Source organism: Botryllus schlosseri, chromosome 10 (assembly GCF_051294905.1).
Source record: "Botryllus schlosseri isolate E-star chromosome 10, Bs_hap1, whole genome shotgun sequence".
NCBI lineage: Eukaryota > Metazoa > Chordata > Ascidiacea > Stolidobranchia > Styelidae > Botryllus > Botryllus schlosseri.
The window spans coordinates 13,117,295-13,140,552 of record NC_137245.1 but is presented as its reverse complement, the minus strand read 5'-3'; the positions used below and the strand labels follow the sequence as shown (position 1 = coordinate 13,140,552).

General features: G+C 39.4%; 1 protein-coding gene and 1 long non-coding RNA gene across 6 annotated transcripts in view; both read left to right on the top strand.

The window, feature by feature from the left end:
- LOC145448277 (uncharacterized) overlaps positions 1-23,258 on the top strand; it is a 219,879-nt gene that overhangs the window by 51,789 nt on the left and 144,832 nt on the right. For 3 of the 5 annotated variants that reach the window (XM_080326644.1, XM_080326641.1, XM_080326642.1), the window contains exons 2-3: positions 16,813-17,025; positions 17,088-17,144. The exons of 1 other annotated variant lie outside the window; for it this stretch is intronic. In XM_080326644.1, the coding sequence (XP_080182770.1) occupies positions 16,813-17,025; positions 17,088-17,144 (270 nt within the window). Of the gene's footprint in view, positions 1-11,730; positions 11,900-16,812; positions 17,026-17,087; positions 17,145-23,258 lie in introns of those variants that run through there. One more of the 5 variants, XM_080326643.1, reaches the window with a different exon arrangement.
- On the top strand, positions 19,350-22,077 carry LOC145448848 (uncharacterized). The gene is made up of 2 exons (XR_013918038.1): positions 19,350-20,728; positions 20,798-22,077. It is a non-coding gene; the product is annotated as an uncharacterized LOC145448848 (long non-coding RNA).

Here is a 23,258-nt window from a genome sequence, read left to right as displayed (position 1 = left end):
AGCACCGTAACTGCCGCACCCCAAACCCCCCAATTGGGGGGGGCCCGAGCTCGAAGGGGGCCCAAAATTATTTCGTGAATTAGCATAAATCATAGAGTATTTTTCGAAAATTTAGGAAATTATTCCAAAATTTTTTCGCGCTGCGCGCGAATTCAAGTAGCCATTTATCTATATTATTGGGTATTGAGCCATTTTCCGCGCCACAACCCACAAGACATACAATCAAGTTTTAGGCCATATAACATGCAACTCCAAGAAGTGTGTCAGAACGATGGGCAGCGAGAAAAGCTTGGCCGAAAAGGTCTATGCCCTTATGCAGACCGAAGACTTCGTTATATAGGCTATACAAAATACATCTAGGTTTAATTGTCCATAGGCGCCTAAATTACTGGCGCCGAATGTTCCTGTCTTTGCAATCTGAACCTCATAAGACAAATACCATCCCGCTGGGAAAGATGTTATGCCAGTGAAGAAATACCAATTTGAAATCGTGTGCGTCTCTTAGTTTAGAAGCCTACGTTTGGGCGATTCTATATTTTTCGATATAGCAGACTGGACGTCACGAAATAACATCATGTAACGAAGTCATATCAACGGGTCCGCCCGCCCGAAGATGTTTAATCATTATTTACGGGCCCTCCCGTTTTCAAGACACTTCACTCAGCTCTACCGGTAAATCTAATTACGTGAGTAGAGAGGACAATAAATTGATAGCATAATATAAATGCAATCGCCGATCTGATTGACCGATTTTATCATAAATTATCGGAAATTTTCGCGCTTCGCGCTGGCTCACAATACAGTACAGATAATTTCGTGACAAACGCGAACAACGGGATGGGGGGGGGGGTCGTTTTATCACCCCATGGGAGCCCAAGACCCACGTTTTTGGGGGCCTGACGAGGTGGTGTTTCGTTCCGGCCAACGGGTATAAGCCCGAAAATGTTTAATTATTATTGAGTGGTCCTACCTTTTCAAACACACCTCACTCAGCTCTACCGGCAAATCTGATTACGTGAGCAGAGAGAAGATAAAAATTGATAACAATACATGCAATTCCTGATCATACTGCCCGCTGAAATCATGAATTCTGGAAATTTTTCGCGCTTCGCGCGCTTCGCGCGCTTAGGCGACATAAGCTGATTCACTATACAAACTCCCAATGAAAATGAAGAATAGCGGTAAACAGCGTATCGGCGAAGGGGGGTTCGGTCTATAAACCTATGGGGGGCCCAAGACCAAAGTTTTTTTGGGGGGCCTGACGAAGTGCTGTTACGGCCCTGGAGACAACACAGGGAACTCCTGGAAAAGTATCGGGAAGAAAATTCTTTCCGCGATGAGATCGATGGCACTAGCGCAGTGATCTCTTTTCATGATGGTTGGAAGCCGGTTCGGCCCTCCGCAAATTTTGAAGCTCTGAAAACCTTTTGTGGAAGTCTGGCAACATTCTTTCCCTCAACGGCTACTGTTGAAGCCGATATTTCCCAGATTCGTTTGCCGAAAAATGAATTCAGGAGAAACTTTGCTGACCTGAGTTTGGAAGCACTGTTACAGTGCAAACAATTTAAGTCTATTCAAAAGCTGTAACAATCAAATGTTGAGCGTGTTTGTTAGGCTTCTCATTCTTTTTGCTTATTGGCACCGATTCCGAGTGGATATTGCACATTTTGTGGTTTCGTTTGATAATATTAACCTATGTAATCGCTAGGATTTTTCTTATTATTATTGTGTGTTGGTACTGGTTATAAGTGGATGCTGCACATGTTTTGGTCTCTTTTGATAAACTGACCCAAATTGAAAAATGCCAAAAATAAGCTATTTTTGGCAGTTTTGGCATATGCCAAAAATAGCACGGCCTGCCCATCAGGCAATACGTTTTGACCGCTACATATCAGCGAGATATGTTGTAGGCCTACTGTTTAGTGAGCCAGCTCATTTCGCAGAAACTCGCGAAGCGCCAAAACTTTCTATAATTCATGATCCAATCGGTCAATATGATCAGGGATTGCATATATATTGCTATCAATTTTCTATCCTCACTCTGCCCACGTGATCAGAGTTACCGCTAGAGCTGAGTGAGGTGTCTTTGGAAAATGTAGGGACCGTAAATAATGATTGCATATCTTCGGGCGAACCCGTTGGTATAATGACTTCGTTACATGATGTTAATTTATTCATGCTGTACGACACACGTGAAACCATACGTTCAGACCTTTCCATTTCACAGATTTTGCATTTTTGATATATTACGCATCTGGAACATCCTTGATTTGAACCATTATAATTATTTTAGAAAGCATCTGTGGCACCTATGGACCTCCAACACAACGCGGAATACGGGGTTTCGTATCAACCGCGAACAATCAGTTCTCAAATCCCGTACGTTACAGAAAGAAGTTTCGTCGAACCACAGGCATATGGTATATCTACTTCTGTTATGCCAAAATTTCAGATGACATACCAGACTAATACATCGCAGGAATGAAGACTACACAGCCTCAAGTACATTTGATACGACAGCCTACATTTGTGGATGGTGGGCCTATTGGACAAAATATGCCGCAACAGTCCGCCTATTCTCAACTAGTTGTCACGCCTAACAAATCACATCCTCAAGGGCACCCGTCACCGCAGTCTACATTTCCAGTTGGTGCTGTGCAGAGTTTGCCGGAACAATCCGTCTCTCCTGAAGCAGGTGAGACTTTATTCACATCACCTTCACTGGGAGTATCCACAAACGAGTCAACAACATGTAACCTACTCGCCGACCCCGCATCTGATTACATTATTGATACAGTCACCTCAAAATAACCAAATGACACCGCAGTTAGGGTTGTCGTCGTCCTAATTTGAACGATATGTCAACTCTGAAAATCGAAATCTATAAATTGATGAGACCGGGCCACTATCATGTAATTTCTTCGGCACGGCACCGTACGCTATTTAGTACGGTACAAAATTGCGGTTAACGGTATTTTCCTCAAGTACGGTGCGGTATGGTACGGAATTATATTACTTTTATCGTACCGCAATTTTTCATGTCAACCTGTGTTTTAATCCAGTTGCGTTGCTACCTGGCCTGGGGAATCGGTGTCAGAGTCGGGAGTCGGGGCATTGTGAAGCACTTTTGACTCGTAGCCAGAGTCGCACTTTTCAATTTGCTGGAGTCGCGGGCCGGGGTCAGAGAAACGTGAAATTCGATGTCATCGTATTCGGAGGCAGAGTCGCAGTTGCAATTCGTTTTTTTTTATAGGAGGGAGTCGTTTGTCGCAGAGTTGTGGCAATGTTATCGTAGCTCGCGATTGTATAGTAATTTCCTATAATATAATGATACCGTGTTCGCTGCTCAATGTGCTCATGTTTATATGAGAGCAAACGCGACCGACGCAGAAATAGTGTAATCGCAGCAATGACATATTTTGAAGAACTAAAGCAAACTTAAACGTAGCCTACCTGGACCTAACTAGGAAAAGGAACTAAGACATGTCCGTACGGGCCATCGACTATATTTCCCATTGGAGCTGTCGCAATCCCATGCACCCGACCGTAACCAAGTGATACCTAGAGGATAATTGCAAGGCAATATTTTCAGATAACACCGGACAACAACAAGAATGATGGGAACTACACCGTGTATGATAATGATGCGATAGGTACTCGCAAAGGAAAATGGTTATATTTTACTCAGGAATTTATTACTTGTGACACCAACTATAATTCTTCGCCAGTAGTTTCAAACATCCATATGGTCAAATTGGGGATACCTAGAATTATAGACACCACCGGATTAAACGTATAGGCTAACTAGATACAGGCTGATATGTGTAATGTGCATACATTGTACAGGACATGCGTGCGTGCGTGCATGCGTATGCAATTTTCATTAATGTATCGATGCCGTAATTATAAATAAAATATGATTTGAAAACGAAGCATATGTATAGGAGTTTGTTGTTCAGTGACAGTTGTATATAAATGCACAGTGGTTCTCAACCTTAATCACGTGAGTCTGGTGCACGTCTTGACCTCCGGCAAACCCCGGAGACTGACTCAGCTAACCTGCGAAGTTCGTTCGAACCCTGGTAAGAACCACTGAACTATGGTGCATCGCGTATCCGCACAAATAATACTCCGTCGTCGTCGTAGTAGTAGTAGTAGTAGTAGTAGTAGTTTGGAAATGCATAAAGCATGCGAAACCTGACTATGGCAAGTGATAAAGGATACAGGTTGCTTATAATATAATAAATTTAAATAATGTCGGCTGCGGTCGTTTGAATAAGAGAGAGAGAGAGCCGACCAACCGTAATATACCAGTGTGGTCAGGTTTTGCAGGGAAATGCTTGTCTTGCTAATGAGCTTATTCATTAAAGATTGAAGAATACCTTCGACACACAATTATGACGTATAAATTGCATAGTTAGTGGCAATGCCCCCATTGGTCCCATTGAAATGGTCGCGTTTGCATATTCATCAACTATGCAACAATTACATCACCCTCAAGTCGCATATGCGTGCCTGCATGCTAGTGCGGAGCGGATCGACAAATTCTCTGATCCGAATCCGATCCTGTTTATTCAAATCTCTATGGTCCGGGTACGATCCGACTCCGGTCGTATCAGGAAAAGTACTGATCCGGCTCCGGCTGAAAATGAAAAAGTCCGACCGGATATCCAATCCGGCTCCGGTCCATGCTCCACCCTACACGGTACGGTGGTTCCGTGAATTTTTAGATATGGCTCCATTATATTCGCACTGTCATGGCGGTTACCTGCATGTGGTTGGTTGGTAGTTATTTATAGTTAAAAAAGTTATGCTTTTAAATAAAGAATCTAGCCGGATCAAAAAAATACTGATCCGGCTCCGATCCCGGTACGGCCGTATCAGAAAAAGTACTGATCCGGATCCGGCCAAAATTGAAAAAAAAAACACCAGCCGGATATCCGATCCTGCTCCGGTCCATGCTCCGCACTACTGCGTGCCTGTTTCAAATGAAGTTCTTGTCCGAAATTACAAAAAGATTCGAGGCACATCTGGTGAATATGGAAAGGAAAGGACGTTGTTTATTTTTGTCCTTGATGTTTTCTGCGACATATACACCGACTCATGATACACACACACACGATCTGTGCATATGCATACCATAATTTCATGATGTGCATATGCCGCAGAACAAGGAAGGTACAGATATAGCCTTGTAAGGCTTTCTAAGTCTTGCATATGTGGTGGCATACATATGTCCTGCGGTTTGGAAACCATTGGTATACAATACATGGTGGGGAAAGTTGAGATATACCTTTTATGTGACCATAAAGTATACACTGATTTTCTACATTATATTAAAGATAATTTGGTATTTTTTCGACCATATCTATCCATCAGTTTGTGCCAATGCTGTGGATTGATTACTTCACAAATAGCCTTCCCCTTTCTATTAACGTGCGTATAGTTTGTACTATACGTTTCGTATGCTGCAACACGACAAATGGATGTTTCAAGGCTACCACAGTGCAAATGGAAGCTATAATTACCTGTTAATGGCAAGGAGCCTACAAATTCAGTGCTCGAAAATCGATCCCTCACCACTCAACTCGACTCATTAAAGGGGCACTGCACTCTAAAAATGATGTGGTCTCAAATTGAAGGGCAAAACGAAATAAAGTTTTGGCCGCAGCCGTTTTCTTCAGAATACCACCGTAATGGAGCTGCAATTTATTGAAATTTTGATAGCAACTTCACGCTCCAGCGGTCGCGCAGAGATCGAAGTTTATATCGTTGTCTGCCTATGTTATGAAGGAAATATGTCGAATGTCGTACACGCCAAGGTGGTTTAGATACCGCGTTCATCGAAAGATGTTCATTGTTCAGTCAGATTTATGTCAAAATCAGGCCTACTGTATTCTATTTCTTTAGGACATAGGGCATGTACCGTGTACGACATATTTCCTTCATAGCATCGGCTGACAACTATATAAAGTTCGATCTCTGCGTGACTGCTGGAGCGTGAAGTTTCTATCGAAACTTCGATAAATTGCAGCTCCATTACGGTGGCGTTCTGAAGAAAACGGCTGCGGCCAAAATTTTTATTTCGTTTTGCCCTTCAATTTGAGACCACTTCATTTTTAGAGTGCAGTGCCCCTGAATTGATACTCGCTTCAGATTCAAAGTACTTGAACAAGTGTGTCCAGCTCTATAGTCGTAATCACTTACTGTGCGGCGTAGTAATCGCAATCGCACGTATCATAAATAGGGCGATTTTTTTGGCATATCAAAAAGTCAAAATTAGGTCAAAATTGTAGCGTTAGGTGAAAAAATGTCAAAATTGTAAACAAAGTCAAAATTTATTTCCAATCTGCAATTCGTTTGTATCGTAGATTTGGCATTGTCGGGGAACTTATCATTTGACATTTTACAGCGTTTAACCTACTTCATAGGCCTACCGTTATAGACGGCCCATTGTCTGCTCATTTACTTCGTTTCCATGCTCGGCCGACGGTCGGCCGAAAGGCCATGACGCATGCGTTGTACATGTCGGCCGTGTTTCCATGAGCAGACGTAACCCAACCGTGACTTGGCCGAACTAGGTGGGCGAAGCGATCGCGATGACGTTTTTGGCTTACTTACTCGGTAACAATTTCATAATAATCAGAAGATTGCGATAAATGACTCGGTAGGAATGAGCCGAAAAGACTTGTAGCGGTCATTCAATCAAACAACCCGCTTTGACCTTGAACACTAAATGCATCCAACGTGTAAAATGGTCACGATGAACCAATTGCTTAAAACTAACAGAAGATAAAATAAGATGGATAAAAGATGAAAATTGGTGGCATATCTTAGTATGTGGGGGATATAGATATGGGATATCGTGGTCCAATAATTTCGAGCACAGAATAGTAACTTCTCCAGTAGTCTACCGGTACTACTGTTTCGTCGTCATGATTCAGACATGAACGTCCAGTGTCCTGTCGATGATTTGCTTACCAGGGAATGTGAATAAGTTCACCTAGTTTGTGGTCAAGCGGTATAGTTTGTATTGTATCCATGCACCATAGAACGCAAACCTTCGAATTGTGGCAGCAGCGTATGTGATCAGATCGCGAAGATTTCGGTAGCCTACGGGTAATTCGTAGCAGTACCGGTACTACTAAATTCCGTTGCGATCATAATTCTTGGTTTCTCAAGACGTCCAAGATCCGTCCGGAGTGCAGCCATGGTTAATTTGATACGAAAAGTGTATTGTAAGTAGCGAATACCAATTAGCTAATCGAAGACACAGCGCAAGCATGGCCGAAGGGCTAAGCCGATGGATTTACTAGATGGCCGACGAGTCGGCCGACGTGGGTGTGCATCACTGTAAATGCGCAACAAAATTCTCTCGTTCGTCGGCCGAGTCTCTCGAAAATGGGCCCATCGGCCGAGCATGGAAACGAAGTAATTGTGAATCATAAACATTCAAATAAAACAAATAGGTTAACATGGTGTTTTGCTCAACGTACCGCAATATCCTAACTGAAGCAAGACGACGTGGGCATTGCATGGTTCTTATATCAAGAAGCGCATTATGACAAATTGTGATGTAGAGACCATTGTCAGAATGAAGCAACACGGTGTGTCAATAGCAATGTACGCACGCACAACTTCAGTGTATTCAGCCACAGACCTGTGGAGTCGGAGTCGGTGGAGTCGGAGTTGGAATTTCGCTCATTTTCCCCTAATGGAGTCGGAGTCGGAATCGGAGTCTCTTTTTAGAACGACTTGGAGTCGGAGTTGGATTCGTGAAAAAAATACTGGTTGGAGTCGGAGTGAGAGTTTGTGAAAATGCTCCTGACTCCGACTCCGACTCCGACTCCGATTCTAACTTCTTTGATATGAAAACAAGTGTTTTCAAACATCTCTTAAAATTACTAATAATTAGGGTGATTTGTTTTACCTAAAGAACGGAAGATTTTGACCTAAAAATCAAAATTTTGACACTTTTTGACCTTAAAAATCTTAATTTTAATATGGCAGACCGGAAAGATGTCATATAGTGTATAGCTATATTTTCGGAAAATATAAGGCATTACTACACTTGCTTTTATATTTCCACAAGTATGTTCTCCAGACAAAAGAACTGATACTATAATTAGAACCCAACGTATAATACTCGCAATTGAATGAAAATTACAAATACTACTTCTAAAAAGCGGAAAATATATTTCATGTCTTTTGTTCAGAAAACTTCAACGGTGGTCTGCTAAAACAGGTCTAACGTTAAAAAAGTCAAAGTCCACTTTTCCAGATTAAGACATGGGCTGCTAGGTATAAGAGGTAATTGCTAGATTGCGAAACGGTAGTTTCAAACGTTATGGGGGCCATACTTACTGTGATGAAATATTTTGTATAGGCGACAATGCGGTGTGAACGGAACCACGCAGCCCGGTATCTAAATTGTATTCAGTGATACTTTCGTTAAAACATATTTGGCGCGCCATATCTACTGTGCGCGATGCGCAACGAAAATTCAGGGTATTACATGACTTTTATGAAAATTAAATGTTGCTACTACGTGAAAACAGCCCTGAAATTCATTCGGCTATCTATCTTATTGGGGGATTAAACTACTTTTACTTGGCAAACTGAAAATAGCGAAAAGTAAGTAAGTAGTTCACCAAATATTACGAAATAGACGTAGACGTAGCGAAATATAAGATATACTTGAGCAAGTACCAGACGTAGAGGAAAACTACTTGAGTACTTGGAAAAAGTAGAAGTACTTAGTTACTGAACACCTCTGGTTACGAAACATCATCGCGCCCGGCTTGCCAACCACTGTAGCACCTATTCATCTCGTCCAATCTGTGGACATTGGATTGCTGTTCCAACAAGAACGGGAATGCTCTATTGCATCTCGATCGGATAGAGATTTATAACCAGCGATTACCTATACGGCTCAAAACTTGTCAATGTCTATTGAGAAGTCAAACATTTGTAATATCTTATGTAAATACGTAATGACTTCCCTAATATTTTTTGTTTCACAAAATAAAAAAAAACCTTACATTAAAAATACCATGAAGCATAAATTTCAATAACATCAACCCGACAGAATGAATGATTTTTTGTAATGAATCATGTTTCATAGTATTGCGAAGTGTTCGAATTGTTGTCTGCATCTTTTTCATATACATGCACGTAAAACGCATAACATATACAAATAGTTAAAATGCATTTCTTTGGATACGTGAACCTCGGGTCGTGAGATGCTAATAAAACTCAGAATTGGGCCGTACTATAAACAGTTTTAGAACCACTGTGCACGCTGCAACTTACCACATATATTTTTACTCCCTCTGGACAGACTTTCAAGAAACCTAAGGAAAGTCGATTAAAGAAAACTTATTGGTTCAGAACAGGGGTGGCCAACCTGCAGCCGTACAATGTAAATTATGCGGCCGTCGACACGTAATTCAATTAGTAGGCCTACGTGTTGGCGGCCGTCAACATACAAATTGAATTTACGAATTGATTCCTGAATGGTTAGGAGATTGTAGCAATTCGTGAGATTTCCTTCGCGCTGTACGTTATTCAATGCGAAGTGCCTTTTGCAATCTGAGCCGCACAGTAAATATGTGAACTACAGAGGAAAATGATGCACCCCATAGAGAAACACCAACTTGTAATCGTGTGCTCCTCACGGAAGAAATTTGTTTCTGGTACGTTCTGGGTGATTCCAATATATCTCCACCATACCAGTAATCCTGGTAGGAGATCAAGATATAACAGCCATATGCAACAATAAAGGGACCAATAACAATTGGCCCACCTGAAGATCTGTTCACATGGACTGGGAAAGGATAAATATTTGATAATAATCTGTGAAACTACTAATATTGTTGACGAATTTCATTCATGAACTGGATGAGCTACATAAAACTACAGAACATGAGTACTCGCGATCTTGATGCGTATAGTAAGCCGATAATAATAAATAGATTAATCTGGAGTTTACCGGAAAAGGGCATGGACACTGGACAGCTTAACATGTATATTTGGTATCCAGTTAGTTCATTACGACTATGCACTGGAATGCAGTGTTGGGATGACTCGAGTCAGACTCGAGTCACCTTTTTCGTATGACTTGACTTGAGTCGAGTCACTTTGCTAAAATGACTTGACGTGACTTGACTCGGCGTATCAGAAATGCGGATTGACTCGTGACTCAGCACTAAATTTACGAGTCAATTTCAAGTCATCAAGTAATCGGTGTCGATAAAAATCACTCTATCTTGCATATGCTCGGATTGTTTGCGAAGCGCTGACGTAAGATCCAACCCGTACGTGCTCAGTAACGTGCGTTTTACCAAGCCTCCATTGTTCTCTCACAAATAAATTGACCGCAAACGAAGTGATCGAAGCTTACAGCTTACGCTGTCGTAAACTAGTATAGTATATTAATTTTTATAGCAGAATGTCTATTTCTGTTCTATGTTCTAGCCTTAACAAAACCTCTTGTTTTATTGAAATTGAATTCGAATATAGTTTATGTAGTCGATCCTCAACCATTGGCGCAGGCTCGAATTGTATCATATCAATTTGTAAATGGGTAATGTATTGCATCTTATCAATTCGTTACTCTATTCTCTATTTTGACTGGTAACTATAAACTAAGGCTATACGATTACTTACGTAGTGAGCAGTTCTACGTATATGTGAGCGATAAAGCGCCTACTTGCGTGTATATTTAACTCTATATTCGTTCATCGCTTCAAAATCAATGAACACTCAATCTGTATTTCAGACAGCTAGCAAAATGCAATGACGTAATCATGCCTCATAGTTCGAAAAGGCTACTTGACTTGAATTGTGACTTGACTCGTGACTTGACTTGACTTGACTCGACTTGACTCGAGTCACCTTTAAAAATCGACTGACTTGACTTGACTCGAGTCACCTTCGAAAATCGGTTGACTTGGCTTGACTCGAGTCAAAATGTGCAATGACTCGAAATGACTCGTGACTCGAAGGTAGTGACTTGATCCCAACACTGCTGGAATGCAGTCACAGGCTACATAGGTAATCGAAATGCGGCCGTCCACACCAAAAAAGTTGGCCACCCCTGGTTAAGAAGTAACCATAGACCTCATGCGACCTTGCAGAAGCATATCGGCTTGCTAACAAAATCATAGCTGATGGATTTGCGTCCCAATGGCGTCATGCTTTTCTATTGTGAAAACTTCTATTCCATTTTTCGTAACAAACATGGTTATATAGTATATCGTGTGCGTCAAATCTTTCGGCATATATGTCTTAAAAAAATCATTGTGCCAGGGTTCTTGACCCCTGCAGACTGCAGTAATCGATCATCTCGTCCAATTTGTGGACATTGGATTGCTGCTCGAACAGTAACTGGAATGGTTAATTGCGTGTCACAAATCGAGATTTATAGCCACTGATAAACGATTAGGGTCAAAACTTTTCAATGTTTAATGAGAAGTCAAACATTCGTAATATCCTATATAAACATGCAGTGCTACCTCCAATCTCTTCTCTTTCACATTAAATATTAACCAAATATGCTATATTTTTGATCTTATTCCCCAAAACTGCTTCAAGTCCGTACCTGACCAGAAGATAGGAAATCAACCATGTCATCGCGATGATTTACTGTACAGTATAGAAACCAACAAATTCGTCTCCCAGCAACAGCCTGTTCTCGTGGATACAACTCTCCTTCTTGGCTGGTACACGCATCGCCATAAAGTTATTTCACTTCCACTGCTCGTGCCTCCACGAGTCAAGACTGCGCATACGCGTACCAAATTCTGCCACAGAAGGGGACTCTCACTCAATAATGGATATCAACAAGGAGAAATTAAAACTGTCGAAAGGTCATAAAATTGGCTTGATTGTCGTTGGAGTGAGTATTAATTAGCTGTAATATATCTTGCTCGAGATCCGCCAAATTTGAGAAAAATGTAGATAAGATGGGTTCATCGAAAGGTCTGTAAGGTTCTACGGATAAATTCACCTCCAGGGTAAATTACTGGTTTCCAGTGGTAGATTTAAGCAACTCAAGAGACCACAGAATTCATCGAAGCGTATTTGCCTGCCGAAAAACAAAATGCAGGCAGTTGTAATCGCACGTGAAAGTCCTTTCCCAATCAGGCTCATCCAACCCTTCAATTGAAAGAAGCCTACAGGCTAGTGCGAACACAGGTGTAGAAACACGAAGAATATTTAGTGGTGCAATGGAGAACTTGGGTCAAAAATTTATTCAATAATGGCACCTTGTCACATACGCCACTGACTCATTGCCCTTATTATCGTGTACTATAGTGGTGCTTACTGGATGGTGTGAACGTGAGGTTCATGTCACGTTCACCTTCTGTGTGTGAGCATCCCAAATTTAGATGTTCACGTTCACAAACGAACCTTGGTAGACTCTGCACTGTGAACCTTTTTCATATAATACATTTTTCGTGTCAATATAACATCTATAGTTCAAATTCTTTACATTTGAACTTCGGACCACTCTATACATGGCGCTGACGGCATAAAAAAAAATTCTCAAATATTTGAATAAAATTGTTTTTGTGCTGGGCATAATTTTCTTAATTAATGTGTTATAGACATCATGCGAGAGGATGCATCATGACATCGTAAAACTGTCGGGTTATAATATTGCAGCTAGTGGACCTTTGACGTGCCACAGTTTTATGTAGAATATTTTAAAATCTACTGAAGATTGATCTGATATCAGAGAATTTCAACGATGAAGCCTAATCCTGGTTTTGATATAGTCGTGATAAGTATAGGCTATTGTTACTGTCATTGCCTAATCACCCTATAGGGGACCCAAGACCAACGTTTTTTTTTGGGGGGGGGGGGCTGACGAAGTGCGGTTGCGGCCCTGGCTATATTGCGTCCTGATAATGTCACTGAAATCTCAACAAACTTTTTGTTTGTTCTCGCATCTTTAGCCATGTTATTATCGATGGCGAGTAAGGTAGTTGTACGCTCTACAGCTGTCACAAGTAGGGTTGCATTGAAAACAAACGGTGATTTAAAAAGTGTTTTAACAAATGCATTTTTGAAAAAAATTGTGCTTTGTTTCAAACGTTGTTCAAGTATGCCATACTTGCAGACTTGGACAACTCGAAAATTTTCAGCTTTTCCGAATTAGCTTAGAATTAGAATTAGAGCTACATTTTTTTCCAAATTAGATTAGAATTAGAGATACACAAATTTTTCCAAAGTACATTCGAATTAGAATTAGAGCGACACAGCTTTTTCTAAATTAGATTAGAATTAGAGCTACGCAGTTTTGTTTTTTCAAATTAAGTTAGAATTGGAGCTACACAGTTTTGCTTTCAAATTAGATTAGAAGTAGATTAACTGAATTTCAAAAAACTTGGAAACAATGTTCCCTCTAATTTTTTACGAGTCTGCGCACATTCAGCAACTTACTGCGCAGACCCTTGGACAACTGTAACGACTAAAAAATGATTATCACTTCTGATTATTATTTGTGCGCAACTCAGATTCTCTGAGCGCAGAGACCGTGTCAGTACCGTGCATTTGCGCACGTGCGCAGCTTAGAGGGAACATTGCTTGGAAATTGAGTGAAATTGTGAATGGGAAATAAATACAGCTAAATTCAGTTCGTGTCAATCACAATGCATTCAAATAACCATGAAAATGATTAACGTCCGTACTCCAGGCTTGGCTCGTTTTGTACTATACCAGGGGTCAGCGCAATCCCGCCCAACGATCTGATTTGTGATTTTGGAAGGACGGAAAAAAAGCATTTTGAAATGCTAAAATTGATTTCAGTTTCAAATTAATATTATTGTTGTTGTTTCAAAATAAGCTGTTTATATGAATAGCTTTGTGATGTTACCAAATGTAAAATTATTTATTAACTGATACTGATAATGATACTGAAAAGGACGTTTATGACAATGGTATTTCTTGTTGTATTTGTACTACTTTAATGAAATATTACTTGTATTGTGGTCAGCACGGCGTTGTACTAATGCAAAGTTTTAAAAATTAAAATGTTTTTGGCAGACCACAAGCTATTATGCTAGCAGGCTATTATTCGTCACAATAACTATACTAGCACGGTAAGTAAGGGCGTAAAGCGATGGCGGCGTGGCACTGGATTTCCCTGCGCTGCTCGAGAGAGATATTCTTGTTAACTCGCTTTAAAATGCTTCGGAAAAAGAGGGATTTTCATGAAAACAATATATTAGATTAGAATTAAAATTAGAGAATAAGAACATTTCACAAATTAGATTAGAATTATAATTACACTGGCCAACAAAATGAAAAAAAAGTTCTTTTAGGCAGAACATCTGAGAGCCGTTTCTGGGGTTTTTGAGGTTGCTGATTACGAATATCACATTAGTTTTGTAAGATTAGCTCTTTGTAAGAAAATATTTATACCCCTAAAAAGCCCAAAATTACTGGATTTACCCTTAAATATTTCATTTGGTAGGAAGATATATATTTATACTTTTATAATTTATATTTATACTGCACATAAATAACTAATTGAGGATGAAGAACCCTCATGTCATTCTCAGTCATTCTATTAATATTAACATGACATGATGCGAAATATTTGTTGGTCAAAAAAGCAGTTTGTCAAGCCTGAAAATTGTACTTTTACACAACGGAAATACATATTCTTCTAAAAAATTGTCCTTGGAAGGCTTAACTGCAATACTCATATGTATCTCCTCTCTTTTGACTGGTAAATGGATAATTTTACGCTAAGTCAACAAAGTGGATATACCTAGTAACCCTATCAAACGGGAAACTTAAATCTGGTATCTGGTATATTCGAATACCGATGAAAGATTCCAATTTAACATTAGGAAGGAGTTCACTGCATGTAATTTCTCCTAAGTTGTAGTAAATAAAACTTTTTAGATGATCATAAAGCACCCAACCACAACAGTTGGTCCGAAAATTCGTATCTGCATATCGAACACTTGAGCATAAACATGAGCATAAAAGTTCACTTCATGTTCAGAAATCTTGATATATTTCCTGAACATCTTGTTGATTAGCAAGGGGAGATGCTCTACCAAGACATCAGAACAACAAAAGAAAGGTATCAGGGCAGATGAGATGAACAATTGAACAAATTATGTCCGACCATTGCCGGAACCTTTCAAGAAACTGCACTAAATAGCTTACAGGCGAAAATCTTACAAAAAAACAATTGTGATTTAATATATATCAATAATAGTCAATTGAATAATATATTCATATTGAAATAAACCCGAATATTTTCGGCTGACACTCGTCAGGGGTAATCGTCAGCAACTAGTAGAGAAATGGAAAGAACATTGTATATCAACAATCGTATCACAAAATATGACGTCCCCAGCATGAAATTTCATGAATGAGAGAGCGTTCAATGTACTATTTTTAGGTGGTACACAAGCTCCTTTTGTTGACAGAGTTTTGGTTGGTGTATTTTGATATGAATATATTATTCAATTGTATATTGAAGCTCTGTACCTCCAAGAAGCTCATCAATAATAGTATATTCCAACTGATTATTTCAAATTTACAATGGGTGGTTGACGTAAAACTGATTGAATTAGTTCCACGTTATTTGAGTATCTAGGTAAATAGGCTACTTCTGTACATGACTGGAGTTTATTTATGTATATGATATCCGTGCAAATCTGTAGCTATGATAAATCTATTACCCCTAAATATAGTGCTGTTGCTGTCTTTTGATTTAAAAGAGTCTTCTGCGTGTAAAAATAACAAGTAGATTGATTTTCTAAACTTTATAGTACGACTGGGCCGATTTGATATCTAGTTATTACCACGAAGATGGGAGATTTTGGTCAAAATAGCCGCATGGGTTATCTCCACAACAAGAGCCAATTTGCAAAAACTAAGGTCATATTCGGAATCAGTGCTCTACAGAACCCCCAAAACCACTCTTACTTTGTCTGCCTAAAAATATGTGTTGACCAGTGTTATGGCATAGGAACATTTCACAAATTAGATTGGAATTAGAATTAGAGTATAAGAACATTTCACAAATTAGAATAAAATTAGATTACGGGCATTTCGCTCCAATTTAGTGAAATTAGACAACTAGAATTATCTAGTTGTTCAAGTCTGCATAATTGTGCAAATACTTTCGAAAAACATATAGTATGAGCCTACGGACGATTTGTACCCAATATAGTAGAGGTATACGATATGGAGTGGCTGGAACCTTCGAAGTCGTCGTTGGTTCGACAGTTATTGCAAATAGATATTTGTACGGAATGGATGTTCTGATGATGAAGACCGCCGACCGTAAAAATGCAGCATAACGATGTAGTCCTGGTTAAAGATATTTGAGGTCTGTTTATACCAGTGGTCGGAAGCCTTTTTCGCCGAAGGGAAGGAGCCATATTTACCCTATATTTTCAATTGTCAATGTCAATCCACCGCGACGTCAAAATTAAAAATTCGTGACGTCATGGCTCGAAAAACAAAACAAAAAGCACAATAAAAATCATGTTTTAAAGTTGAACTGTCCTATATAGAATCAATTTAAAACAAACATGTTTAAAACACGTATTAAACATGTTCTAGGTGTAAACCTATAGCTACAAGTTGGCATGGCTCCTTTGGCCTTCTCTTGGCTACGCCACTACTAGGGTTTAATGGGGTTTATGATACACCGGTCTAAAAATGATGGGAGTATCCTGGTGGCTTAGCCTACGCCAAAACCCTATGGCTCGATAGGACACCTAGGTTAATATATACCGCTCCAAACACATAGCCTACCTCCCATTCTCTGTTCAGGTTTTCGAGATCGTTTTTGGACTCTGTTCGGTCGGATGCGCTATAACCACGATCGTGTTCAGAAAATCATACCTTGCAAACTGCTACAGATATTTCTACTACAGCTACAACGATCCATATCTTGATCCATGGTATTTGAGGAGCAACTGTAACTATTCCCAATGGCTTTTGGTATTTACGACTACCGCTCAGGGCCTCTGGACTGGAATAATGGTAGATATCATGCCGTAATTTGAGCATTTGTTTGGAATCTGCCCACAATATTTCTCATACAGATTGTCATCTCAGCAAGTCTTAGCCTACGATTCGCTGTGAAACCGACGAAGCAAACGGTATGCCGATAAACTTCGTAGAAATTATCTTGGTAGCAGACATGGGGCAATCGTGATTTGTAATCGTTATCGATTATGACGATTGCAGCATTTTCGAGCAGGGTTGTAACCAAGTCACAAGGTTTCAAGTGATAAGTTAATTCCACTGTTTTAGTTATGCTTCGCATTCATAATATACTAATTTTCCTCACTTTTAACAGTTTTTGGTAGCATTTTCAAGTACCAGTACTAATAGACGAAATACCAATGGTGTGGTAACTTTACTATTGTTCGAATTTAAAATAAAATGTCTGTTTTGGCCGTCCCAGCCTCGAGTCACACGACCTGTTCCTATCATGCGCAATGATTCGAGTACAAGTCGATTCAATGCACGAATTGACTCAAGTCGAGTTGAGTCATTTCCGTATTTTGAGAAAATGACTCGAGTCAAGTCAAGTCACCAAAAATCGCGACTAGATTCATTACAACCTTGTTTTCAAGTACTCGTAATCACAATCGATTACATCCGAGAAAATCCGAAGTAATCGTAATCGTAATCGAATAATTTCACATATCTAAACGATTTCTGTGTAAAACAACGATTACTTTAAACTTCACAACACATTTGAATAAAATATTCATATTTATTCCCGAAGCTTTTCGGCTGACCCTCGCCGGGGGATATCGTCAGCAATATTGCGAGAATACATGTGCTGCTAGTTATCACGAGGACATGTTCTCTATATTGGCTAAGGGTCACAATTTATTTCATTTGTCTGTTCTTGAGTTCACCATCATCACTATGAGTAAACCTAGTCTATGCCAACTAGTAAGGGCATTTTATGAAATATTTCACAAATCTGTGAACTATATTGTTACCAAACAATTTCTTCACCAATATGTCTGTCAAGGTCTCTTATAACAAGTGTTAAAATGTTGAAGTTCAACTCTTGTGTGAAACCCAGAAAAAAAAGCTGTTAAATTTGACAATTGAAAAAAAAATTGAAATTTATTTCGTTATCGGCTATAGGTAACTAAGGATTATGAGTAAACCTAGTCTATGCCAACTAAACAGAAAGAATTAGTGTATCATTTGAAAATCGCGCTTTAACTTGTTTTGCTTCGCTATCTCCATGCCAACGCTTCAGTTCTCTCGTTTTTCTAACTTTGTATATTTTCTGTGTGACGTCATCATTAGCGGTATATATTGTTGTTGAACATAGTTATTCGAATTCTCGCAATATTGCTGACGATATCCCCTGACGAGGGTCAGCCGAAATGCTTCAGGAATAAATATGAATATTTTTTTCAAATGTGTTATGATGTTCTGTACTTCTAAGCGTCTCTTACTTTAAAGTTGTTAAAGGAATGCGATATAAACTAAACATTCGCGAACAAGAATATTGTATTGCTATTAAGGCAAGTTTTTGTTGCACTAAAATCGCAAGAAAGCTGCACCTAATTTTAACAAAAGTTGCAGTAAAAAGTTGGATTTTTATTTTTATTTTTTAAATTATTGTGTCTGATACTCGAAAGGTGCCGTTGTATAACGGTTTAGGATTTGCTATTTAATCGATCACACTTTTATGCTCTTATGCTCTTTAGGTTTGAAACCTACATGACGGCATTTTGCCATCAGCTCGTGCAGAGCTGTCAAATTTAGTACTTTCCCATTTGACGAAAATAACATTTTCGCCGGTAAGCAGTATAAGAAAATGCCGTAATGCGGAAATAATTTTTCCCAAAAGCCAAACAGCATAACGATAATAATCAATTGTCATCACATAGCTTTGTTATATATATCTGTAAATCAAAGAGAATAGAGCGATATTAGAAATAGTGTTATATAGTGTTTTTTAATCACTGCTTTACATATCTTGCAATATCTGATAAAATTTGCAAAATAAAAAAAGAAGTTGCAAAAAGTTGCAATATAAAATTTCGACAAAAGCTCGAAACATCATACTACATAAATTCTGAGTATCTAAGAACTTGTCGGAAGCTGTAAAATATGTTGCAAAAGTCGCAAAAACTAGCCCTGGATTATGTTATTGATCGCAGAATGTCTGATTTTCAATCTCCACTGTTCATTATTACATCACAAGTATTAGCTTTGCTCATGATTGCGTAATAAGTTAGCCGCATGTAGTAAATAAGGTCCGTGGACATATGAGCATGCGACATCATAGCATGCGACGCTTGGACATGCGACAACTGGACATGGGGCCAGTGGCGGCTCGTCCTATAGGGCAACTGGGGCATTGCCCCACCTAAAATTCTGTTCAATAACAATTTAACCATTTATAGACGCACAGCAATCAATATATACCGAGATCACAGCGAAACCCGCGTTCTTCTTGTGCTTTCGCTTGCAAACGCCCATACATAGCGAAGTCTCTGCGAAAATCGAATTCTCTTCTGTGTTTTCGCTTTGTGAATGCCTAGCCGGGGCTTGCCCCGGTAGCGCTCATAACAAGCTTTCACTATCTATTCTCTCAAAGCCGCGCACAATAAAGAAACGGTGATTTACTCTCTCCTATTCGTAAAATGGCCGAGCAACCGGGGCAAATATGCCTACTCGCCCCTAAGGTGTGATGTAACAATCGTATCTATATCTGAACTCGGTTACCGTAATATGCGTTCAGTCGACCTTTGCTGGTATAGGTCGATTTTGACGGTGTTTCGCACCATGATAATTCTTGAAACTTGGTATGATATGTCGTGAAGGTAGTATTTAACACTGCTCCAAGTTTCAGGCTTGCTACTTAAAGATAATGGTAGTAATTCCGTTTCCGAAGTTCAGTGTGTGCTGATCTATCATGTACATAGTACAGCAAACGGATTTTACTCAAAAGCCGGTATTGGCCTCCATTGATATTGACGATGTTCTATACCGAGATCGGTCATGACATTTGGCACGGTAAGTGTTAGTATCGACCGATGTAACAAGTTTTAAGTTTGTCACTGAACTATGTGGGTGGTAATTTCGTTTCCAAAGTCGAGTAAGAGCTGACTCTTCATTTATCGCCAACAAATTTACGCAAAAGCCGTTATTGGTCTCTATTGATTTTAACGATGTTCCATTATAGAGGATGTAGGATGGAGTGACGACCCATTGTTCTCCGTTTAGGCTGGCTACGCTTGAGTGATTAGGGACAACGCGCGTCGCTAAGGTAAATAAAATCAGCTGCAGCGCTTGTGGAATGGCATTTTATTCTGCTGTTAGACGATTTTCTCGCGAGTTAGTTATTCGCCAGGTCTGTTCTCATAACAGGTGCAGTTGAACAGTTAGTGTACGGAATATGGCGACTCATTACGCGATTTAAGGCTGCAATTACTCTAATAAACGGGCTAGTAAAGAACAAAAAAGATCATTCTTCAGGATTCGTAGACCTGATTTAGTGCCGGAAGCAGATGAGAGGAAGCATCATGAATATCTTATCCATTGGAAGCTGCCCGATGGTCCCAGTGAACCTGATACTCGAATTTGCCGAAGGAGGTAGACAAATGACCTGCAGTTCGGGAGCAACTTCCAGAGAAACTCCAACACATAGAAATCAAGGATGTTGTCCTCTCATAACAAAAATTAATTAAATCATACAGGAGTAAGCAATCATATATCGAGTGATTGCAGTTTTAAACATGATTCACATATACCCTTTTATTTTATGCAGACGTCTGGAGCTTCAGTAAGAGAAATGGTAACTTGTTCAATGACTTCTTTACCTCGGAATCAAAAGCGCACAAGTACAACACACGCGCGTCCACGTCGTCCAAATATCATATGATCGACCGAAAAGATCATCGCTCTATCAAATATGCCGGACCTGATGTGTGGAACAGTATCCCGCCGGCCATCCGGCAGTCGACGAGCATGTCCACATTCAAGTCGAAATACAAGTAATTACTACTAAATAAATACAGTCCATCCTCAAGATTACCGGACCGCGACTGACCTATCGATATCGCTTTCCATGACATGCCGCCCTATTCCTTGTCGCTTTCTTTTTCTATACTATCTTCTTCACTTTCATTCAGTGGGCATGCCTCCTCTTGATATCGCCTAGGCCAAGGTGGGTGTCAGATTCCATAGACTACTCCTAGTCGCTTCGACATCTTCCTGTCTTTTCATTGTATCGCATTTTTTGTGGTGTATTGAACTAATAAAATTGCTAATAAATCAATGATGATGATGATGATGAAATTGTATCAATCTTGGGGTAGCCTACATTATAAATTGAATGAATTATGGGTGATCAATTCATATTATGTTACTATGAAACTAATTTTCAGGATTTTTTTTTTCAAGCAGTCTGAATATTGACTCAGCTGCATTTCATGGATAGAAAAGTTCAGCCTAACTGATTCAGAATTGTGATTTGAAATTTTCTACTCTTCATCAATTTTTGAATATACATATGCAATTTCTAATGTCTGTTACTTTTTGAAATTTGGCGTATCCAATGTATAGGTTGGGAATGAGACTTTGTGTTGGTGTACAGAGCTCCACAGTGTGAAGTTGTAAGTTTGTAACCGATTTTTTTATGACGCTATTGAGCAACATTGACGAATGTGCTAATTTGATACCATTGGTATATCTGTTCTCAGTATGAAACAATTATACGGCATCCACAGTCTGCAGAAAATATGATCTGAAAACAAGGCACAACAGAAAATATTCAAACAGACAAAGTACTCCACGTGGTTCAGATGATGATTGTTCAACGGTCCTGGACCATCTTCATTTAAATTAAAATAAACCCGAATATTTTCAGCTGAAACTCATCAGGCGTGATCGTCAGCAACTAGTAGAGAATTGTTGTTGCTAGCAATTATCCCCGATGAGTGTCAGCCGAAAATATTGGGGTTTATTTCAATATGATTTTATTGTATGTTTGAGCTCTGTACCTTCAAGAGTCTATTCAGTTTTCAATAAAGATTATTTAATTTACAAGTGATTTGTATTGAGAGACGCTGCCGGTCGGTATTAGTGTAAAAAGCCAACACACCACGTCAAGGTTCCAACCTTTGCATTGGTTTCCTTGGCGACAGAAGGAACCCCCATGGGAATAGGCAGCACTCGTCCCATAGGGAAAAAAACTGTTTGGAGAAAGGCTAATTTTCACCTACTTTAGATACCTCCTTTAATCCATCATGTAACCCTTTTGAATATTTAGAAATTTTGGCTTGCTTTTTCTGAAAGGTATAGCGAACAAAACTATGTTAAAAAATCCTATTAAAGTGCATCATGGACTTGTCCAGTACATCCTCCACGATCTCCACACTTTCATAAGTCTGTAAAACTATTAAATCAACCAACTTTTGATATCAATGGTCTTGACGAATTTATCCGAGGATACTGTTAACTGTTTGTTTTGATGCTTCCTTTCCATGGAGAATGAAAATCTGAATAGAATACCAGTGAACTTACCTGACGGATATTTTAGGCGGTATTTCTTTCTCTCCATTATCTGGAAAAAATTGCCAGCACGGCATGTAAAAACCACTTCAGGTGGATGTATAATATTTGAAATGTACTCAAGTAAGTAGTTACTGTTGCAATCCCTCTTTATGTCTCTTTATGGCATTTTAAATCATACACATGATGGCTATATCCCAAACTAAAATCTTACTTTACAAAATTGAGAGTGCAAAAAGTAAGTACTTTTGCCTCACCTTTACTGTAAGTTAACAGGTAGTGAAAAAAAATAACCACCGGTAATACATGTAAGTGGGTAAAATCTGCTAGAGTAAGCCTATATCGGCTACTTAGAAAATGTAGAAGCAGGGCCTACTTTGTTACCGACCATCTCAGGAATTATTACGCATCTCGAGAGCCTAATAATGAATATCATATTTACGTCATAAGTGAATATCAAACCATCTACTATTTTGACAATATTTTGCAAATGATAATTCCTTACCTGACTCATGCCCATTGACACCAAAAGCAGAAGTAACAGGCTCCTCCTCTTACACGCACCAACTCATCGAAAACCTTTAGCAAAACCATTGCAGCAGCTAATTGTGGAAAGCCAAACAACGAAGAAGCTTGGTGGCAAATGTTAAAATAATATTGGTAAAACTGGTTCAATCACGCCAACTCCACAATATCTGGAATTAAGCTCCTCTATG